At 46.0% G+C, this 24,505-nt stretch overlaps 1 protein-coding gene across 3 annotated transcripts in view; it reads right to left on the bottom strand.

The window, feature by feature from the left end:
• Positions 1-24,179, bottom strand: part of H6PD (hexose-6-phosphate dehydrogenase/glucose 1-dehydrogenase) — a 29,634-nt gene extending 5,455 nt beyond the window's left edge. The window contains exons 1-3 of one of the 3 annotated variants that reach the window (XM_083163300.1): positions 24,043-24,179; positions 3,218-3,863; positions 775-892 (exon numbers count right to left, since the gene is read on the bottom strand). In XM_083163300.1, the coding sequence (XP_083019426.1) occupies positions 775-892; positions 3,218-3,856 (757 nt within the window). In that variant the 5' untranslated portion in view covers positions 3,857-3,863; positions 24,043-24,179. Of the gene's footprint in view, positions 1-774; positions 893-3,217; positions 3,864-7,218; positions 7,357-23,945 lie in introns of those variants that run through there. The other 2 variants (XM_083163301.1, XM_083163299.1) reach the window with 2 other exon arrangements.
• Positions 24,180-24,505: the final 326 nt, after the last annotated feature.

The raw sequence follows: 24,505 nt of genomic DNA, 5'->3' as shown, positions 1-24,505 counted from the left end.
CCACTGTTTTCTATGGGTTAAAACGGGTTCAGTGTTGTGAAGGAACAAAAACTGCACTGAAATACTGTTTAAGGACATGCGGTGTGAAAGGGGTTTTAGCTGGCAGACCCGTTTTTAGAAACATTTTAAAATACCTGGTCAAAGCCAGTTTTGCGGTCTGAAAGCAGCATGAGATTTCAGGCTGTGCAAGTATAACGTATACAGTGCAGTCCACTCCATCTCCTATCTCTCATATTAAAAAGTATTCCCTTTGAACCCATTTTCAGACAAGCCTAGCCACATGCTCCATAGCTTACACCACAACCAAATGCCCCTCTTCCATATTACTCCCACTGGGGCTTGTTATCCATACGTCCCTGCAGAGTCATTGGTATGATAAGTATGGCATGTGTGTATTGCAATATGAATCAGACTCTATATTACAACCTGTACAGAGATGCATACAGGTCTGTAAGAGCATTTGGTGTGCCTGAGGAGGTTGACAATGGGACGGTCGACTGTCAACTGTCAAAAGGTCGATGGGAATTTTTCTAATTTTTTTGGTCCCAAATGTTGACCTAGTCAGCATGGACAACATCAAGTGCGCTCGCCATGCTTCGGGCACAGTGCCTTTGCTGCACTCAACACACTTCTAGATTCTCCCTCTACACCTTAGTGGATGGTAGAACATGACATACCGCCTGTCGCTCAAAAATACATGAAAAACTCAAGGTTGACTTTTTTGACTGTCGACTTTTCCATTGTCGACCCAACCTTTCACAGATTTTAAAATACCTTTAGCATCAACCATTTCCTTCATGACAATCTCTACCCGGTCCACATGCTGTCTGTTCCAGATCGGTTCTAGGTGCTTTTGGTTGTGACGTCGGAAAGGCAGAATCTGTTGAACAGTCTAAAAAAAAAAAAAAAGTGACCCAAGTGAGTTGAGGGTAATGTTCTAGAGGATATGATTTATATTAAAAACAAAATGTTAAATGTATGTATAGAACGCATTCAGTTACTTGGAATTCCTGATAGACAAAGACACAATATGCGCGAGGTCCGACTGATCTTTCTGCACCAAATAAGGAGAAAATGTAAAGAATGTTTGGCCGGACCGGACCTTCCCTATGTTACAAACAAGCACCTAAACATAAGAACTGTATTTAGTTAGCTAAAGATAATGGGGGAGATTCTCTAAGAATCTCCACCCCCCTTCGCAATTATAATTATCGCATATGTTCTAACATATGCGATAATTATAGCAAAGGACAGCTCTTGCGGTAAGAGCTGTCCTTTGCGGTGAGAGTCGCCGGGTCCCAGCAGGTCCCGGCGGCTCTCCCCTCCCTTCCACACACGACGCTGCTGCTGCTGCTGCGCCAGGCTCTCCTCCTCCCTGCACTCGGAAGAGGATCAGTGCAGAGAGGAGGTCACAGGTCCGGGCAGCACAGCTCTGTGCTGCCCGGACACAGGTGAGGGAGGAGGGGGCGATGCGGCTTACAGCATCCCAAAATGCGGTAAAAACCCCGATAACGGGGTTTTACCACATTTTTAGCTTAGAGAATCTCCCCCATACTGTGTGCGAGTCCCATCACAGATGTGAAGGAAGCCATTCATGACCAACTGTAGTTTATTAAGACCTAATAATTGCCAGAATGGTCTCACTCTCTGCAGACATGGGAAGAACAACATAGCGGCTACGTATAATTCTATCAAAAAATCATAAGGCAGTATGGTCCAGTAACACTGAACATCTGCACACACAACAATGGACCAGCTATGTAAGAATATACTGTAGGGTGACATTTAATAGGATGTGATTTTTAGTAAAGGTGCGATTTCAGAACCTATCGCATTTTTTCAAACGCGATATGGTGCGGGTCATGAAAATGTGCGAATTAATGCACAATCTGAGTAAAAATAAACACATAAAAAATAAAAACACAACATGGGGTCCCACCTCCTGAGCATAACCAGACCTGGGTTCAATGAACCGGTCCTGGTTTTAGAAATTCAGGGGTCAATAATCATAGGGGATTCATATCAGGATTTCTAAAACCAGCACTAGGCTCAAGGGCCGGTCCTGGTTCCCAGAATACAGGGGACAAAATAAGTAGAGGTCCCCCATATTTTGGCAACCAGGACAATAAGGAACGGCCTTCGGCTGGTGGGCGGGACTAACCGCCAGCATGTGGGAGGAGCCGCAAACGTAAACAATCATTCGGGCTTCTCTCACAGAGGTACTGCCAGGCGGTGAAAACATCCATCATTTGGATTCTACATAGACAAGAGGACAGGCCTTTGTGGGAATCCATAGGTTATGTATGTGTGAATGCATGAAGTGTGTAATAACGTTATACTGTTAATGTGTGTGTGTTTCATTTCACTAATTGTCATGTTGTGGAATTACAAGACCGAGCGGGCCCTTTAATGCCACGCATGCTGGGACTTGTAATTCTCCAAGTCCCTGCATGCTGTGCAGGCTTGCTGGGACTTGTAGTCCACAAGTTTACACAATAATTTAATCTAATCTTAACCCCAGGGGCACCGGGGACAGCCCCGGGCTTCAGCCTGGTCAGGGGTCACTCTGGAGGGGGGGGGGGGACCCTGCCTGGGCTGACCAGCCGCGGAGATGAATGCTTTGGCCAGGGGGAACTTGCATAAAAAGTTTCCCCCGGCTGTGGCATTACAGTGTTGGCTGTTTGGGCCCGGTGCTGGTTGCCAAAATATAGGGGACCCCTACTCATTTTGTCCCATGTATTTTGGGAACCAGGACCGGCCCTTGAGCCTGGTATTGGTTTTAGAAATTCTGGGGATCCCCTATGATTTTTGGCCCCTGAATTTCTAAAAGCAGAACCAGTTCTTTGAGCTGGTTATACTCAGGAGGGAGGACCCCATGCCTTTTTTTTGTCAGTTTAACTTTTACACATTTTTGGGGACAAACTCGGCATGTTGAATTTGGTCTATTTGTTTTGCGATTTTTGGTAACGTTTTACAAAAATAGCATCCTATTAAAATTGTGACTCGTATACTTTATAATGGGAAAACATCTGGATGTGAATTGAAGTGTAAAAAAAAAATAATAATAAATCGACAAGTCAGACTGCGATTTTCGCGGCAAAAGTGCAATTTTTACCGCAAATCGGACCATATTAAATTGTTGATTTGGGCCATTTTTTTTTTTAAATAAAAAAGTCGAAATATCTAATCCTATTAAACGTCACCCATCATTTCTCACCTGCTTCCCTAGGTAATGATCCACCCGGTAGATCTCTTCTTCCTGGAAGAATGTCTGCAGCTCAATGGCAAGCTGCTTGGCAGACTCATAGTCATGACCAAATGGTTTCTCCAACACCACTCGCAGCCACGCACCAGGAGGTGGCCGGCAGCTGGCATTGATGTTTCGAGCAATATCAGCATAGGCAAACGGTGGCACCGACAAATAGAAGAGCCTGCCGGCTTCATGGAGCCCCTCCTCAGCCAATGAGCTTAGTATGTCCTGGTGCAGTGCTGTATAGTTCTCTGCCGTCTTAAGTTGTCTGTAGCGGGTAAGCTTCAGAAACTGGTCTTTCACCAGGGCACACCTGTCTGGGGTAACATCTCCAGGACAGCTCAGAGACTTCAACGCATTAAACAGAACAATCTCTGCTTGTTCCGGAGCCGTCAGAGCAGCTCCGTGAAAGCTGAAGCTGTGGCCTCTATTCACTTCATTCAGATACAGCTGGAACAGACCCTGCCATAGGTACTTTTTAGCCAAATCCCCGGTAGCACCAAGGAGAACAACAGATACGTGTCCTTTGTTTTCTCTGCAGAAGACAGCAGCGGCGCCAACCAGAAGCAACACACACAGAGTCCTCAGCTGCAACATGACGGCCATTTAGTTTCTGCAACAAGAAAACATACGATCAATAAAAGATGTGAAGGGAAACAAAACTTTATAGGGGTCATTGTCATTTTACTAAGCAACACAACTTAGGGCTATTTCCCATGCTCCGGCTCCTGCCGGGCAGCGAAACCCTGCACGGCCAAAAGCCGTACCGCACACAGTAGTTAATAATGGACACAATTGTGTCCATTCACACAGGACGGCCACGGCCCGACCACCCAGTAGCAGACGGATCCCACCACTGGAAAGAACGGCTGCCGGGCTGTGGCCATCCCCACTATTCAGCTTCTTGACCGTGCAGGGTTTCGCCGACCGGCAGGAGCCGGAGTGTGTGAAATAGCCCATAGGCTGACTTTTACCCAAGTCTCCAACAGACTCCATTAAGGAGAAAGCAACATTAATGGGTGCAAAGGTTAACCCCTTCAGTTTTTTTTCTTGAGTGCTCCCCCCCTGCGTTTCCCAGGGCCGGGCAGTGCCGATGAGCACTCCATCAGCCGTTTCCCGGCCCCCGGCTGTGTGACGTTAGGAGGCAGGAGCCAGGCAGCGGCTGAAGCTGAGCACAGCGCTGATCTCAGAGGTGCTGCCCGGCAGGAGGGAGCGCAGGCAGTGGCACTCCAGAGAATTTTCCGGGTTTGCCAGTCTGCGCACTGGAGCATAACCCAGAAAATTCTTGGGAGTACAAATGAAGGGGTTAATAGAGGTACCTGGATAAATGACAAGGATACCACGAGTAATCAGCTCTTAATAGAAAATGGTCTATTATCACAAGAACAGGACTTTAAACACCCAAAAACTAACAGCGCCAGAACTATTGTTATGTATATTATATATTTATTGAGGCACATGTGACTTAGTTCTAAATACATATTGGGTTCTGAGGTTTTCTATTTGTTAAGAGGGGGTATTTCTTGTTAAATTGAGCTACACAGTCCCCTGAGAGACACACACAGACACCATGAGAGAGTGTAGAGCAGGGAGAGATGGTGGGAGTAGTGGTGTAGAGCAGGGAGAGTGGGAGTAGTTGTCAAGGGGCTTTTAGCTCCTCAGATCAGAGCTGTCCCCTTTGAACCCCCCCGTCACCAGGCCTGATGTCAGAAACGATGGTGCACACATACATATACACGCAGAACATACATACGCACACACAAAAGCAAACACATAGAATGCATACATCTATACACACGCAACAAACATGCCTAAATGCACTCACACTTAGAACATATACATAGAATACAGATATACACACATACATGTTGTGCACACACTTAAGGCCCCCATACACTGGTCCGATTTCGGCCGATTGCGACCAATCAGACCGTCGGACCTGCTGGCTGTCCGACCACCCGACCTTGGACCTCCCTCCTGGTGGCAAGATGGGGGGGGGGGGGGGGGAAGATGCATGCAATCCATCACAACAAATTGTGATGGATCACATGCGTTCCTGGCGGCTCGCAGGGTATCGGGTGTCTGTACACTGCTGCAACACATCGCAGCAGTGTATGGTCACCTTAACACTGACATCTTGCAGCTGTCAATGTTGCCAGATCTGGACAGCAGCCTTTTCATCTTTAAGCCTCTGACCTATGGTTTAAAATTTGCAGGTCAGTGGTGAGAGGTGGGGCCAATAGGACACGATTACATTCCAGAAGAAGGTTATTATCCAAAGAAGCGCAGATTGACAAGATACAGCAGCTTATGATAAACACCAAGTGTCCTGTCAAACAAACACTCGAAAGTTGTGACAATATGTGCAAAAGTAAAAACGGTGAAACCATATAGCACTACCCTTGTATGTTTGACAAAATCACATAATTTATATTGAAGCGATGATCCAAAGATTTTTCAAGGTTTTCTGGGCACCTGAAATGATAGTAATGATATCCCCTGATCCCAATTTAATGGGATTTTTCGGGGTATATCACCAAAAACAGCTCATTGTGCAGTAACCAAAATTAACATAAATTTTTATTTATATACAGGAAACTCACAAGAATAGTTGAAAAAAAAGGCATATAATCACATCCTTATGGCACCACTGCAGAAACATCCATCCAGTCAGATCCAGGACTTTAGTTGTTCTGATAGAGGGTCCAGGCACCGGTATCCCCAGTCCTCAGCAAGTCCAGAATCAGTGGAGGGTCGCAACACAGCCACAGGGTATTTCACAGCATGTATCACACAGTGTGATACATGAAGAACAACTAAAGTCCTGGATCTGATTGGATGGGCGTTTTTGCAGTCGTGCCATAAGGATGTGATTATATGCCTTTTTTTCAACTATTCTTGTGAGTTTCCTGTATATAAATAAAAAATTATGTTAATTTTGGTTACTGCACAATGAGCTGTTTTTGCTGATATACCCCGACTTCCAAAAAAATCCCATTAAATTGGGATCAGGGGATATCATTACTATCATTTCAGGTGCCCAGAAAACCTTGAAAAATCTTTGGATCATCGCTTCAATATAGGACACGATTACATGACAAGTGTGTCATGTTGGCTCCACCCCCTCCCTGCTGACCCGCAAAACTTTGTCAAACAGCCGTGTGGGGGCGGGGCTACAGATGCCAGCACTGCAGACGGACTGACACAATGTTAGTATTAAAAGAAACAAAAATAAAGCAATTGTTTGCCTAGGCTAGAAGCTGTACAGCAGAGGCTGCAGGGAAGCTGCGTGGCAAGGCAGCAGAGGCGGGGGTGCTGAGGGGCTGGGTGGCTGGCTTTGGGGCCGCTGAGCTTTTCTATGATCTTATGCATAAGTGACCAATCCATATATTAAGTTGAGATATTACTTTAACCCTACTGACTGATGATATTCATTATAAAATTGCCCAGTGTGTGCACTCTGAACGATGCACACATGGCCCCCACCCCCTCGCCGGCATCGACAAGTGGGTACGCAGTTTCTGATGCCAGCAACCCACTAGGTATCTGCAGCCTCTGGAATCTCGCCCAGTATGTCTGTCTGCCTGTCTCTTGGTTTAAAAAAAAAAAAAAGATAAGGGTGTCCCACTCCCTTGGGCACATTTCTAAAACTGGGACTGGAAGGGGTATATAGAGGGAGGAGCCAGCCACACAATTCTCAATTTAAAGTGCCAGCTCCACTTCTCCACCCATTCCGCACTGCATGCAGTCTGGTCAGATTTACCAGAGTGAGCCAATCACAGTTCTGGATTTGATCACTGCCCAACTAGCAGAAAAGCTGCAGAGATTTAAACCATGAGAGAAATCAGTCCACATTTCTTGGCCCTAACCAAAGGTCAAGCTTAACAAAAAGTATGAGAGCAGATCTACTAAATGGATATCAAATCTGTCTCCCCTCTGCCAGACATGACACAAACAACTTACAGTACCTGTTCTAGATAGTTCAGGTGATCCTCATGCATAGGCTGATCTGTGTGGGCAGCTAGCACACCGTCATACAGGCTATCAGTGAGCCCAGGAAGAAAAAAACAGTTCAAGGATCCCGCTTTGTTAATTATTACACGAAAAAAAAAGCTTTGCACCAGTATCACACAGACAGGTCTTCCCGGCAGCGAGAGCTCAGAGAGTCCCAGCATTATGCTATTTACCGATTGTACTGTCAGCTGAAACCATAGGGATAAAGGCTCGGCAAACAGAAACAACAATCTGATTGGCCAATGCAGTTTTCATACTTACATTCTAAGGTCAGGAACCCTTGCACAACACTTCGTTGGAAGACATGTATACACATCAAGGGATTATTATTATTTTTTTTTGTACTAGGTTTATGGAGTTTGAAACATACAGAGAACGTCAGACAGAAGTCCAGTATCATGCTGAATAAGTACATACTGTATATGCAGGTACCAAAATCAGTGTAGGTTATTACAACTAAAATAAAAGTGCAGACTTCCCAATATACAGAAAAAAGAAGCATAAACCGTGGAAAAAAGACAAACTAAACAGAAGGGAAAGAAGCGGAAAGTATGAGTGGATGGTAGCAGCATACGGATGTAGCCACACTCCGCTTTGCGGCCATATATAAACTATAGTTCATATTTTACCCTTAATTGCGCGCCGGGGACTCCGTTTTAGAAAATGAGAGGGTCCCCAGGGACGCAATCGGCTGTAGCCAATTTTATGTCAGCAGAAGCTATGGGCCATGATCCGCAGCATGGCTGGGCCAACCGGAGCGTGGCACGGGTGGTTGGCGCCGTGGAACAGGAGATCACGCCACCAGGGAGGACAGTGGGGCGGGGTGCAGTGGCAGAGCCAGGAGCCTTGTGGAATAAGGAAGCCACAGTGTGGGGCTCAGTACAGGGAGATAGGGTTTTTTCACACACTCCGCTCAGCCCGGACGGCAAAACATTGGGTGGGCAGAAGCCATGCCGGACATGTAGATCAGAATTGACAGCTTATGCGTCCTTTCACATGGACCGCTTGTGGCCCGGCCGCCGGATCTATATACTGGAAGGATGACTGCAGGTCCGTGGCTGCCCTGTCTTAATATGGTCCTGTATTACACAGGCAGATGGGGCCTTTCACACACACACTGGTTTTTGGTAGGGATGGCATCGATGGCAAAACATCGATGGTCGGGACCTATTGCTCAATGTTTTGGGCATAGATAGGCGAGGGTCAAATAGTTTGATGCCATCGATGGATGGCATCCGATGTTGATATATATATTTTTTTTTTTACCCTGTTGGCCAGCTGCACGACTACTCCGAGTCCTGGAGTGTGACTCACATACTTTCTGAATTAGAATTATGTTGTCATCATGCAGCACAGCCGCAGCGGCACTGGTCTGGGAGACTCGGGACTGTCTCTTGACTTGAACAAGCAAAGTTGTTTGTGCGCATGCGCACACTGGTGTCTGGTGGCGGGGTTGTGGCCTTGCCTGGCCTGCCTGGTGACGTCTCAGACAGTGCAGCCCGGGGAAGTGAGCAGACGTTGCACCACTCCCCCGGAAACAAGACAGGCCAGGCAGCCAAGCCGGACTGTCTCGATGGTGCCCATCGTCTACTGTTTGCGCATGCACAGTGGAAGCCCAGGCCGGGCGGCCGCCGGGAGGTGTGCGCATGCGTGATAGAACTAACTAACCTTACGCGCTGGATAGAATGTGTTTTCTGCGCATGCGCGCGCCGCGCACGCACCCAGCCCAGGTGCGTGTGTGCCATGCGCAGATGAAACATTATTATCCAGCGTGTCAGGTATAATTCTATCTCGCATGCGGCCACCCGTTCTTTCTCTGCGCATGCGCAAGTACACGATGGTGGGAACCAATTATTGCTGCCGATAGAATGGTTTATAGCATCAATGGTTCCTGCATAAACTGCCATCGATGGGAACCATTGATGGAGGATGCGTCGATGGCCATCCCTAGTTTTTGCTATGCTGCTGCAGCTTTCCCCGCCCCTACTTGACATCACATTGACACCCCGCCCCCACAATTAATTTGCCAAACATGGCAGAAATAGATGTAGATATATTTTAAATATTTTATTAGATTTTTTTTACACTATGCAGCCACCACTGATGCAACTTTGTGATATTGCTTTGGTTTTGGTTACAACAGTAGTGTTCCTTCTAGCACCCGCCATGTTTAAAAACCCATGCAGTTCCTCTTCCCTGCCTGGGGTGTCGCTTTCTGCTGTAGTGCTTCTAGCACAGTGTGGTCTGTACATCAGCACTGATATGAAAACCAGACTGGTGCTAGAAACACAGCAGACAGCGACACCCCAGGCAGGGAAGAGGAACTGCATGGGTTTTTAAAGATGGCGGGTGCTAGAATGAACACTACAACAGTGAAGTGTTACAACGTGTACAAAATGTCCCAAACGTGACAGTGGATTTGCCCAAGAGTGCTATATTCCCATACGGGGTAAAACGACAAAAATAAATATTCAAAGATTTTGCTAAACGGGTTTTATGTTTACTAGATTACAAAGGCTGTGAAAGGCCAGTCATTGAACCTGTAATGTTTAATATTTAATCTGTGTTGCATTGTGAATGTTTTGTGACATGGGAGTGCCACAAAATATTTTCTTTTATGTATGCATTCATTGTAATTTCATACATAGTTAAAGAATACAAGAGAATGCCCGGGAATGGCCATGTGGGTACTTGTTTATGCAATGCAACGGATGACTCGGGATACCCGTTTACACGGCCCAACCACCCGTACGCTAAAACACGTGTTATATAGTGTTGCAATGAAGCAACCCAGCCACCAATCCGGGGGCCCTCACCCCAAAAACAAGTTACCCCACAACTGACATTTTCAGGAATTCCATTAATTGTGCCTTATTGAATGTGTAGTCTGAAAACGCTAGGATCCCTATATAAAATCATGAGGGGCAGGTGGGGATGGGTGCTACTCTAGTCTGGAGGTTCCGCGGAGTCCATCTTCAGAGGCATTCCTGGTCCCAAAGATGCAGTGCCACCGGTGCATCCACACAATGCATAATAGGGACCGGGAATGCTCAGGAGATGGACTCCTCTGAAACCAGGTGAGAAATAATTATTCTGAAATCCGGAATAATCTCCTGGTCCCGAGCATTTTGGATAAGGGGATACTCAAATTGTATCAACCATTTTCTTTGTTTAAAGCTACAAGATCACACACAAACGTTGCCAACATCCAGGCGCGCAATTATCATCCTTGTAAGAAAAAAGTTTTCATACAATCGGATCTGTTTATTTCCACCAAGTACTACTAGTCCCACACATTACTCTGGCCGACAGCCCACAGAAATATTTCCAGTTATAAGTGTTGTCTGAAAGGTGACTCCCCCACATAGATCACTGACTAAGCAAAACAGCTGCAGGTAAGGTATAAATTGGAAGGATGCCAGCGCTGGCTGGAATAGCAGTATAAGACGGTTTCTTTCTTAAAGCACATTTTATATATTGTGGCAGGGACAGCATCTTTACACATGAAAGTAATCTGGAAGATCCAGCCCAGGTTTTAGAGCAGCAGCAAGAAAACTGATGTTATCAACGTTGGGCTGATTAGCAGCACCTGTGGCTTCCTAATAAAAGTGTTCCCAGGGCAGAGGGTCATTGCTCCTGATGGTGAATTGCTGCCCAGGTGATAGGCCAGGGTGAGGGCTATGGTAGGGACCACTGGATCGTTAAGAGTTTGTACTATGCGGTGACACCTGTATGCTGCAATGCTGTAACCACTCTTGCTTATGTTGATTACCTGTTTAGCTGTGTACCTGCTGCAAAATAGACTCAAGACTTCAGCTTATCCAGTGTATCCGATTCCTTGTCACAGAATATATATTACTAGTCTTAAGGCCCGTCTGGACAGGAGAAAGTTTATGATTCTGCAATTCTTGTTCCACCTACCCTTCCCAACCACAGCAGGGCAGAAGCTGGTGCAGCAGGTCTCCATCTATCCACCACACTGTGCTAGAAGCACCACAGCAGATAGCGACACCCCAGACAGGGAAAAGGAACTGCATGGGTTTTCAAAGATGGAGGGTGCTAGAATGAACACTATATAATATACATATATATATATATACATATACATATACACACACACACACACACACACACACACACACACACACTGAGTGGCCAAATTATTATGACCACTTGACACTTATACGCAGATCGGCCATAACTTCACGTTGTTGCCACTAGAGGGCGAGATAGCTATAAAAAGGGAATGCAGGACAAGTGAAGCATCAATTGCACTGTGCTGCTTGCGAAGAAATGGGCAAAAAACGTGATTTAACGGAGTTTGAACGCGGGATGATTGTAGGCGCTCGAACCGTCGGAACCAGTATCAGCAAAACGGCTGCACTTGTGAAGGGTTCGAGAGCAGCAGTTATTAATGTTTACAGAGATTGGACTACCAAGTAGAAAACCAGGTCTCAATGTCAGGCTTGTGGTCGTCACAGGCTACTGAATGCTCAATCTGAAAGGAGACTTGCCAGAGTTGTCCAGTCCAACAAAAGAGCAACAGTACGTCACATTGCGGGGAATCTTAATCAAGCAGCAACTGCGAAGGTCTCTGAACGAACTGTTCGCCGCACATTACACTGTATAGGCTGTGGAAGCCAATGACCTGTTTGAAAGCCTCTACTGTCTGCGTTGAACAAGAGCAGATGTCTCCAGTTCGCAAAGGAGCACAAGGATTGGACAGTAGATGACTGGAAAAGGGTCATGTGGTCTGATGAATCGAGTTTTCAATTACACCATGCAGATGTCAGGGTGCGAATATGGAGAAAACAGCACAAAAGCATGGACCCCAACTGCATTGCCACAACACTTCCAGCCGGTGGAGGCAATATTATGGTTTGGGGGATGTTTTCTTGGCATTGTATGGGTCCTTTGATTCCCGTGGAACAATGTCTGAATGGCCAAGGGTATGTGATTGTTATTGCAGATCAAGTACATCCAGTTATGTTAATGGTGTACCCGGCCGGGGGTGGATACTTCCAGCAGGACAATCCTCCCTGTCATAAAGCTGGCATTGTCCGCCAAGAGAAATCCATGCAGTATTAACCCCTTCAGTGGTGGGGATTTTTTAGTGAGCGCTCCACTGGGTGAGTTTTTTCTGGGGAGCGCTCCCTAAAAAAAAAAACACCATTGTGTCCCTGGGTCCAGGCAGCGCCGCTGGACTGTGTACCCGGCCCTGCCCCCCAGCAACTGGCGTGTCGTCTGTGCACTGTCACAGATTATCACACAGCCGGGGGTGGGGAGACGGGGGGAGAAGGGGACACGCCGCTGAGCAGTCGGAGCCGGGCAGCGCTGAAGCTGAGTTCAGCTATCAGTTTAGCAGTGCTGCCCGGCTCTAACCAGCGGCATTCCCCAGAATTTTCTGGGCTTGCCAGTCTGGGCACTATGGCATAGCCCGGAAAATTCTCTGGAATACCACGGAAGGGGTTAAGGGCAAAAGGTGGTCCAACATTGTATTGAGGGGGTGGTCATAATAATTTGGCCATAAGCGTCTTATACTGCTTTTTCCTCCAGTGCTGGTATCTTCCAATTTGTTCATTATCTTTAAAAGGAATTGACAACCGCTATACCAGATGCTGTTGGTAGGGCACCACACACATTCTCTATAGATAGTACTCGGCAAGGTGTCCCCCATTCGACAGGTGAAATGCACCTATATTATTCAAAGCCAAAAAACACATACATGAAATATTAAGCCAAGTTTTAAACATCTTTGTTTCAAATGAGATAGGAAAGTCATTCTGTAAATGAACGATTTTTAAGTTAGGTTTATTCATTTTTTTTTCAATATAAAGAAAAGTCACCATTACTAATGTAAGTGGACAAAGCCACATAAAGTTAAATACACTGCAATGCAGCAATACAGAATGCAGTTTCCTATATATTTAGTAATCCAGGACTTTTCTTGGGGCCATTTCGAAAAGCCTTATCCTCGGCAAGGGTTTTCTCTGTGTTTCCGAACATCGATAAGGAAAGACTGCAGTAAAATGCCCGGGAAGCGATAAGGTTAAATTGGGTACATTTTGCAAAGTAAATTATGGTGCTTCATAAAAAAAACACATTAGTATGAACCAATGGGTATATTTATCTAAAAGTAAAAAAAAAAAAAAAAAAATAGTTACAGATTATGCTTACGATAATTCCTTTTCTTCAGAGTACTTCATGGCAGCCATTACAATGGGTTTATCCCTCTTCTCCTTCTAATTAGACAGGTAGTTTTTTCTACCCCAGGATCATGCTCCTCCTTTTCCTCACCTATATAGTCAGTCACCTCCCCATGCACCTTTAGTCTTTTGATTGTCTCTGCCCAAGATCCTAGGGTAAAAAGAAAAAACACACAGGGAGGGTAAAATACGGGCTGCCATGAAGTACTCTGAAGAAAAGGAATTATCGTAAGCATAATCCGTAACTTTCTTCCTCCTACTTCATGGCAGCCATTACACTGGGATGTACCAAAGTAGGATGTACCAAGGCTTGTCTGAGGACTTCGCTTCCAAACCTTTTCTCTGTCACATCCAGAGCAGAATGTTTGGAAAAGGTATGCAAAGAAGACCATGTTGCGGCCTGACATCTCTCCGCCGCTGACACCTGTGCCACTCTTGCTCATGAAGCCGCCATTGCCCTGGTTGAGTGTGTCTTTATCCCTTCTGGAACGATCCGTCCAACTTTCTTGTACGTAAATGAAATAACCTCTTTGAGCCATCTTGAAATTATCTGCTTGGAAGGAGCAAATCCTTTCTTTGCTCCCAATGGAATTATGAATAATGAATCCGTCCGCCTAAAAGTAGAAATTCTATCCAAATATATCTTGATAGCTCTGACCAAATCCAATGTATGCAATTTTTCTTCCTTTCTACCGGAAGGGTTAGTATGAAAACAGGGTAACACAATTTCTTGATTTATCTGGAAAGGTGCTACTACTTTAGGCAAAAACGAAGGTCTATTTCTAAGGACCACTTTGTCTGGAAATATCCTTATATATGGATCCTTCATACACAGAGCTTGTAGCTCACCCACTCTTCTGGCCGTTGTGATAGCCACCAAGAATATTACTTTCCATGTTAAGAACTTCAAATTGGCCCTGTCCAGTGGCTCAAAAGGGGCAGACATTAACCCATTCAAAACCAAATTCAAGTCCCATTGAGGAACTATAGACCTAATCCTTGGTCTAATTCTCTTGATCGCTTGGCAGAATCTTCTCACCAAACGATGCTCTGCTAACTTAAAGTCTAATAATACACTCAGAGCTGAAATGTGTACTTTTAACGTGGATACTGCTAAACCCTTGTTAAATCCTTCTCAAAAGGAACTGTAGCACATGGGATATCTGCGCATTGGGAAATTCAAACTTTTTTCTTGACCATTCTGCAAAAACCTTCCATATTCTGTAGTATATCACCGACGACACATTCTTACGGGCTTGTAGAAGAATCTCAATTACTTCTGCCGAAAGCTCTTTATCTCTTAACTGCTGCCGCTCAACCTCCAAGCCGTCAAACGTAACTTTTGCGGATCTTGACATGTCAACGGACCTGGTCTCAGAAGCTTGGTTGATGCTGGTAGGAACAATGGCTCTGCCACTGCCATGCTCTCTAACATTGGAAACCAGGCTCTTCTGGGCCAATAGGGAAGAACGATGATCACCTGGCATTGTTCTGACCTGACTTTCCATAGAACCCTGTGGATCATTGAGAAAGGAGGAAACACATAGGCTAGTGGGAAATGCCAACTCTGGGACAGTGCATCTACCCCGCAGGACCCCCTCATTGGGTATCTTGAAAAGAACTTTTCCACTTTCCTGTTGGTTGTCGATGCCATCAGATCTATCACCGGCTGTCCGAAGCGGTTCACTATCAGATCGAGTGTCACCTGATCCAGCTCCCACTCTCCTGGGATTATTTTCTTCAGACTTAGGAAATCTGCGACCGGATTGTCCTCTCCTTGCACACGAAGAGCCGAGATTGACAGTAAATGACTTTCTGCATAGACCATGATGTCCCTTAATTATTGTAATAATGCTTGACTCCTTGTTCCTCCTTGTCGATTAACATATGAGACAGTTGTTGCATTGTATGAGACAGTTGTTGCATTGTCTGAAAAAATTCGAAGATGGCAGCCTACAATGTCTTCTGCAAAGAACTTTACTGCTTGCCCTGCCTTTAACTCTCTGTGATTGGACGAGAGCTCCGATTCCTGCAGTGACCATACTCCCTGACATCTTGCCTAGACCGTGAGCTCCCCAGCCTGTAGCGCTCGCGTCTGTGGTGATAACCTTGTATTGGGGACAAGACAGAGATGATTTTCTTAGCTTTAGCTGATCGGTTTTCCACCAGTCTAGTGACTGTTTTACAAGACCTGGAATCCTTATCCTGGTATCCAAAGACATCTGATTTTTTGTATACTTTAGTAGATGCCATTGTAAAGGCCTCATCCTCCATCTCGCCCATGGTACTATATAGATTGCTGAAGCCATCATGCCCAACAAGCTTGTTGCTGCACTCAGTGATACTTGATCTTTTCCTTGCAACAGAACTAACAATTGGTGAATCTTTTCGCACCTTTTTTCTAAAAGGGATATGAGAAACGACCTTGTGTCTATCAACACTCCTAGAAATTGTAGTTCTTGTGTGGGCACGAGTTGACTCTTTTGCCAATTGATCAACCATCCGTAATTTTGAAGTGTCTGAATGACGGAGTCCTTTGCTGAGACGGCCTCGCTTTCCGATTTCGCTGATATTAGCAGGTCGTCCAAATATGCCCAAATCAACACGTTCTGTTTTCTCAAATATTCTAGGAGCACCACAAGGACTTTTGTAAATACTCGAGGTGACGAGGTTAGGCCGAACGGCAGACAAGTAAACTGGTAATGCTTTACCCCTATGCAAAGCCTTAGGTACTTTCTGTCTTTTGATGCTATGGGATATGAAAATATGCATCTTTTAGATCTATGGACACTAGATAGTCATCCTTTTTTAGACCCATCATAATGGTTTTTAAAGTTTCCATGTGAAATTTTTTTCTCCTTATGTAACCGTTTAATTTTCTTAAATCGAGAATAGTTCTGAATCCGCCAGATACTTTGCTTATCACGAAAAGACGGGAATAAAAACCTAATTCCCTTTCTATTTATGGGACTTCTTGGACTGCTCCTGAGTCTATAAGCCCCTGCAAACTTAGTCTTAGAGCTTCCCTCTCTACACCCGGAGGAGGAAGCTTTGAACTTAAAAATCTTGCCCTTGTCGGCTTTGAAAGAAATTCCAAACGATGACCCTTGGTGACTACCTCCAAAACCCATTCGTCTTGAATGGTCTGCTCCCAAACATGAAAATTTTTTTGTAGTCTACCTGCCACAGGGTCTTGCTCTACAGTAGGCATAACGTCATTGTCTCTGACCACCCCTCTTAAGGGACTGGCGAAAAAATGCTCTGTTTGTATTGGACGTGTATCTGTCACGAAAAGGTCTGCCAGGCCTATATGACCTGGCTTGTCTAAAAGATTGTCTGGATGAATATCCCGCAAATCTTCCTCTTTTGTCTTGCGGCAATCTCACTGACTTGCCGCCAGACATCCTCTGGATCATTTGATCCAACTTGCTTCCGAATAAAAAGGTTCCTTCGTATGGCAAAGTGGCCAATTTATTCTTAGAGTGAGAGTCTGCCCCTCAGGACTTTAACCATAACGCCCTTCTGGCGATAACCCCTGATGTAACTGATTTGGCAGAATAGTCCAAGACATCCAGGGATGCTTCGCAAATATAGTCTACTGCAAGTTGTACCTGAGCTAGATTCTTACAGATTTGTTCTCTAGACGTTCTGTCATGCAAATCATCCTGTATAGATACACACCAAATCCTAAGTGCTCGGGCAAGTGACGCAATGGCCACTCCCGACTTCATAGAAACTGTACTGGATATATGCAGTCTTAAGGGCACGCTCCATCTTTTTTTCCATTGAATCTTTCAATGTAGCCCCATCCTCAAGAGGAATAGTCGTACGCGAAGCAATTTCTGAAACCGCAGCATCAACTTTCGGAATGCCGCACCACTTAATAAAATCTTCATCCTCTATAGGATACATTCTATCTACTCTCTTGGGTGAACCTATCCTTTTATCTGCATTAAGCCATTCCTTGGATAAGATGTCTTTTACAACTTTATGCACTGGGAAGCATCGCCCTTTTTTGGACCTATCTTCAAACAGCGAGTCTAGTTCAGTTTTTTCAGGTTGTTTATAATTAAGAGTCTTGGCTCCTTCAATACCACATCCACCAATTCAAGGTTAAACATCCTATCATCTTCTGTTAACTCTCCTGATTCTACCGTAGAACCACAAGAATCTTTATCAGAATCACCATCTCCAGTAACAAGATCCCCTTGATCCAAACTCGTCTGAGACCTAGTTCTCTTGCTTGACAAGAACTCATCCTTTGACACGAAATTATTTTTCATCCAACTCATTAGATTATTGATTTGCGATGACACACTGGCTTCTGATCCTTTCTTACTACACTCCTGACATAACGACTCTTCTCCGATAAATGACTTATCACATGAAGGGCAAAACTTGTCAGTTCTTTTCTTCTTACACAACATTTTCTTAGGTGCTGAAGGCACACTAAAAAGAGAAACAATGAATCACTAACTAACTCAACACCTTGCGAATTGAATCTAACCAGTCCTCACAGAGGACTTACCTGGGCAGCGGTGTATCAGTTTTAGGAGAGGCATCCTCCATATTCAGGTGTGTGTAGGTAGAAGAACTCCCGGTACTTATGTAGTATCTGGGCTGCCGATTTCTAAATCGGGTCGGGCACATCGCATCGCATGCGACCATCGGATGCGATGCGATGACCCGATTTTTCCATAGGAATCAATGTTAAAATGGACTGAGTCCATTTTAACATGGAATTCAATGGGAAAAAGGGGTCCTTTTCATACCCCTACTATCCAAGTGGGCATGGAGTTGGATAAAAACCTGTGGCGAGCGTAGCGAGCCACCGAGCCCGAAGCGTGGCGAGCCCCGCGAGGGGACACAGAATACCGTTCGCTCGCCACGCTTCGGGCTCGGTGGCTCGCTACGCTCGCCACAGGTTTATATCCAACTCCATGCCCACTTGGATAGTAGGGGTATGAAAAGGACCCCTTTTTCCCATTGAATTCCATGTTAAAATGGACTCAGTCCATTTTAACATTGATTCCTATGGAAAAATCAGGTCATCGGGATATCGCATCGCATTTGATTGTATGCCTTAACTTAAGGCATACAATCAAAAAATCGGCAGCCCAGATACTACATAAGTACCGAACTCCCAAATAACAGCCAGCGCCTATTACACCGACCAGGCGCTTTATATACCGTACTTCCATGTATTTGACACGCACGCGACCCGCTGTGGAACGCAGGCCGCGTGTCTGCTGTGCGCGTCACATCCGGCTGTTCACTTCCGCCGGGAGAAGCTAAGACGCCGGCTCACTCCGCCGCCAGCGCCCGCACTCTGCCTCACAGAACCTGCAGAGGGACAGCGTCTGCCCGAGCTCCGGAACACATGGAACTTCCAAAGCTTCCTAGCTGCCGCCGAACTCCGCCGCTCATAGCAAGGTAAATTCTGCAATAGCCATATACCCACACTGGGAAGCCATGGTGTACACCTGAAGATGCCTCCACAGCAAGCCACCGGCCCAAGCTGTATCCATAGGTCAATGCCACCGGCCAGGACCTTGTATATATCGGCATAATTAGCTTGCCCTCACTGCCCAGGCCCAGCAGCAAACAGCCTGCCGGTATAAAATAACAAAACACTCCTATCCTCTAACTACCTGCTTACAGATAGGAGACAGGAAAAAGACTAAAGGTGCATGGGGAGGTGACTGACTATATAGGTGAGGAAGAGGAGGAGCATGATCCGGGGTAGAAAAAACTACCTGTCTAATTAGAAGAAGAGGGATAAACCCAGTGTAATGGCTGCCATGAAGTAGGAGGAAGAAAAAAAAAAACTATTTTAGAAATTTTATATCTGATAAATGAGGTGATCATTTCTTACCAAAAAGGTTTACCACAGAGGAAAATCACCTATTACTCCTGCAGTTCCTTTGATTTCACAGAGTGAAGGCAGGCATGCACTAGTGCGATATGGCCACTTTTTATGCGATTCCAAAGCATTGCTGCAACGGATCGCATAAAAAGTGACACATCGCATGTCACTTACCTGCGTGGCCGTGCACCTAGCATCGCACTGCAGATCCTACGGGCTGCCATGAATAATTGAACAGCCTATAGCCCCCTTGCCAGAATCTCATGAGATACATTTTATGCAACATGACCACATACAATGTGTCAAATGCAACCCTGCCGACAGCTGCTGGGTGAGATCAGGGGGTAGGGGCGAAGTACTGCATGGGGTACCTCGTACTTGTAGATGGCTGCCTTAACAGCCTGGAAATAAAACTGCAATACTAGAGCAGATGATCAAATTTTAATAAAAACATAATGCCATCTCGGGATGGCGTTTTATGCACTTACAGCCCCGCCGCATCTGCTAGTCATCCCAGATGACCCTTCTCTCCCTATTCTGTCCAGAGGCATCTCCCTTTTCAGTCCCCTCCGTTAAAGTAACATTTGTTTGAGACCCAGAAGAAAGGGCTGGGCAGCCATTGTGGATCACAGAACCAGATTCTGCCATCTCAGGCCACAAATACATATACCTCCACATTAAACACAATGCACGGAAGTAGGAATAGTATTTACACAGTGGTTCATAAATGAGCATCATCACCGGAACAGGCAAATATGAGCCAAATGCAATTAGACAGTCATTAAAAATGTGATGACTTTACCATTAGTAATATAGCATTTAAACTAATTCTGAGAAAAAGTACATCAAACAAAGTATAAAACGCAACGGAATATGCTGCGCTATAAAAGAAACTGTATATAAATAAATAAGTATCTCACCAAATAAATTGTTCACAGTCTTCTGTAAATGATCTAAGGCTGGGTACACATCAGGCCATGCAAGAATGACTGATGTAATAATCGTCATTTCGCCCTGTCCTTCATTACCCTGCACTAGGTCACACGCGGTATCTTGTAGTTGTCCGTGCAGCAAAGCTGACACAAAGATGTTGCAAAGAGATGTTCCAAAGGGGGCCCACACTTCACATGCTGCACTCATTTATTTTAATACTTACCCTCAGGAGCCCTGCGATAGCAGCAGCAGTGCTGTGGAAAACACTGGAAAAATGGCCGCAACTTGCAAACACACTAGGCGATATGTACTTTTTGTCATTATAATATGGCAAATCACGCGGATCTAGTTTTTAGTGTTTATTCTAGCACCCGCCATATTTGAAAATACATGCAGTTCCTGTTCCCTGCCTGGGGTATTGCTGTCTGATGTGGGGTTTCTAGCACAGTGTGGGCTGTATATCAGTGCTGATATATAGACCAAACTGCTAGAAGCACTACAGCAGACAACGACACCCCTGGCAGGGAAGAGGAACTGCATGGGTTTTCAAATATGGCGGGTGCTAGAATGAACACTAGTTTTGGTGTGTATTAGGTCTAACTACAGTAAGCTCTTCTGCTGGGCATACACAGGCAGATAAAACGCCTGTCAGACCAATATCGTGTTTCCACTGTTTATTGGCCAAACGATATGCTCCACTCCTGGGGAGACATCATTTCTTCCCAAGTGAAGGAACAGGGGAAACACCTGTTGGTCTGATGTGGACGACTTGGTACTTATAACATATTACATCGGATAAACACTGAACTAAGCAACATGGCTGAAGAATCGATGTGCTGATATTGAGCAGTGCAGCAGGTATGACCAGCATAGCATAGTTCTGCAAACAAAACATCACCCACCCTCAGCAATATAGAGTGACTATTCTGGGACACTTTGCTGCGGAGCCTTTAATCATGTAACTGCGAGATGCCCTATACTGCCTTAGTGAGTCTGGAGCATAACCAGACCCTCCAACAAGGTACAAAGGGGGTGAATCATTTGGACTGGGCCATTCCGATGTTTGGGGCTGTGCGTTGTGGGGATCACCCATGGGTGCCCCCAGCTATTTTTGTGGGCATCATGATGAAACCGCTGGGTGTTACCATGGGCACGCTGGCAGGCCAATGCCTGCCTGTGGTGGTGGGGGGGGGGGGGCAGCTGATGTCCTGTGACCGTCTTCGTCCAGGCAAACGCAAATAAAAGTCAGTTTTCACTGGCTTCTAATTGCAAAGGCAGGAGGAATCGTTTGATGGCGGCATGTGAGGGAATGTGTTTTTGTTACACATCCCCTCGCATGGTACCAAAGGGAATTGGGGGGGCGGGTATTTGGCGGGGCGTCTCAGGTGCTCGGTTAGTAGCTTACCGAGCAAAATACTCTGCTCCCAAACTTAATTCACGAATGCAGCGGGGGAATCTTGTGAAAATATGGGAGCAGTCCCCCTTGTGCAGTATCCTGCCGCTGCTACTATGGAGCTTGCAACATTTTCTCTATCGCTTCATGCACACAGAATATGGGCGGGATGTATTAAAATACATCGCCGCCCTTCGCGCACCCCCCCCCCCCCGCCGCGATGCCGCCGCATATGTACTAACATATGCGGCTGGCATCGCGATGCGGTGACGGAGGCCCCCCCACGATACCTGTACTGTGGTCTGCAGGGGGTCTTCGTCAACTCCCAGCCGGCTTCTGTTGCTTTCACGCCGGGGACAGCTAAGCAAGCTGTCCCCGGCGCTTCCTCCTCCCCCCTGCAGCCGGAAGGACGTCCGGCTGCGTTGCTAGGGGGAGGAAGGGTTTACCTTCCGGGGTCCAGGAGGACCTGCAAGAAGGTAAGCCCAAGGGAGGGGGGAAAGGGGAGGGGGGAAAGGGGAGGGGGGGTCGGCAAGGCGGCGGGCGGCGAAAAGAAGCCCATAGGCTTCTATAGGGTATCGCCACCCAAAGGTGGCGATATTGCTGCAAACAGGTTTTAGTACATAGGAAAATGCAGTAAAACGGGGGTTTTACCGCATTTTCCCTTTTGTACATCTCGCCCTGAATCTGGCAAACTGGAGTTAAACACTTTTACCAGGAGATTTTATATGAGGTAGTCACAAGGTAAGCATAGGGGGGTGGGTTTCTACACAGGTGATAACAATCAAACTAAAGCAGGGTAGTGGGTACACTTGAGCGACCTGCACCCGCTCCCACCTAAGAACTAATCTCCCGTCAGCTGGGATTGCTGGTACACACTGGCACAATGTTAATGAAGAATGGAACCATCAATGTCCCATCGTTCATTAGCATTGATTAGGACACTAGTGATATTGTCAGGTGTGCAGCACATCAACCCAAGGTCACATGCGACTGTGAAGCACGCAGAATGACGGTACACATACCACGCAATGTAGGAAATATGTCGCCCTAGACACTCGATCGAATGCTATATAGTTCAGTGTACCAGGGGTGAATTCAGGGTTCAAGTCACCCCTATGACCTCCAAATGCTAGGCTTTCCTAATTACTAAATCAACACTAAAACGTGGCCATACAGTAATCCGAGGTATCACATGCAATACCTCGTATGTGGTCCTTTAGCATACAATGCATTGTATGTGACCCGCAGCAAGTGCTACCGGATCCTGCTAAATCTGATAAACTTTAATTGCAGCACTTACTATCTCCTGATCTGATGTGCACGGGACCGGGCATCAGAGAATAGGCACTTACAATTTGGCAACTTTAAACCTGATTTCTCTGCCCGATGCGTCGGAATCGGGTGAAAAGTACCCAAATTGTGTAAGTGTATGGGCAGCTTTACCTCATCCACCACCAGAATGTATTGATTAACCCCTCACCAGTCACAAATTGAAAAAAAAACACAGGTAGTCACCTGTCTATAGGCCTAGCAGTGCTCTCATGCAAGTGCACATGCTGTACTGCCGCTCTCCCCCGGCAAGTGTGTCATCCCTAGGCACCTGCCTTATGGGAAATCCAGCACTAGTACGTACCACACAACATGCCTCTCTGCCGTCACCTGTGTTGAAACACCTTTCTGATCCATTAGCCTGTTCAATACAGGTGATGGCAATAATACATACAAAGGGAAGTCCAGGAAGGATACGGTCATTCGATCTACAACAAGCATTGGGTGGACACCATTAGGGACGCGGTGCACTTTAACCTGTGTCCATGTCGACAGCGTTAACATTCGGGTCAAAAAATAGTGAAAAACCCCATGTCAACTTTTGGACTGCCGACCTTTCCCATGTCGACCTAATGTTTGTGTCTACCAAACCCGTGTCAACCTTTCTGCATGTCAACCTAATGGTGTCGACCAACTTCTTGTAGCCCTAATGATCCATACCCGTCCAGGAACAGAGCAATCTGTCACTCCTGGAGAGGGACATGCTGGGAGGTATGCTCGTGTGTACAAGAGGGAAGTACAGGGTCGGAACATTTTTGTCTGGATAGGAGGGTTCATGCCAGAGAGCTTTCTCAGACACAAGTGGGCATGTAATGACATGCAGGAAACAATCTGCCCATAGAGCATGGCGTCCAAAATACAAAGTACTGTCATTTTCAAGAACAAACGTTTAAAATCCTGTAACCTAGAAATTAGGGACAACCCACAACTATGCCCACTGTGTAATACTCTCACCTCCCTACACCAGCCGTGCTTGGGGCACTCTTCAGCCTAGCAGCAGACACATGGTCCCCCCCTCCTTCAGTGACATACGTTTGGGGTACAGACGCACCTGTCAGCACAGCGCCACCTGCAGGCTGCAGCCGGAGATGTGATCACTCCATATGTAGGAAAGCAGGCAGCGTCTGCCGGCTGCCAGGTACATACAGCTCCGGGTTGTTGTTCTCCTCCTCTTCCTCCCCATGTGATTATGGGGGAGGGCTGAGTGAAGTGAAAGGACAAAACCAAGGAAGCCTGACAGCCAGTCACATCTTTCCTTTGATCTCATTTGTAAATTTCAACATAGAAATGGTCATTCATTGCTGATTGGTTAGAGTGGTTGCTTTGCAAGTATGGCTCCTATGCTGTTTTTGTTATTGTGAGCTATGATTTGTATTTTCTAATTAGGTTGGGTTCATTGGGTTGACCACAGGAAGGTTGACATTCCTTAGGTCGACACCCTGAAATGGTCGACATGGGTCTAGGTCGACAGGGTCATTAGGTCAAAAGTCAAAAGGTCGACTTTTTTTTCACAT

The sequence above is a fragment of the Crinia signifera genome, chromosome 19 (genome assembly GCF_055691185.1).
Source record: "Crinia signifera chromosome 19, ASM5569118v1, whole genome shotgun sequence".
Classification (NCBI taxonomy): domain Eukaryota; kingdom Metazoa; phylum Chordata; class Amphibia; order Anura; family Myobatrachidae; genus Crinia; species Crinia signifera.
Note: the sequence above shows the minus strand (reverse complement) of the source record. Positions and strands in the feature narration are given on the sequence as shown.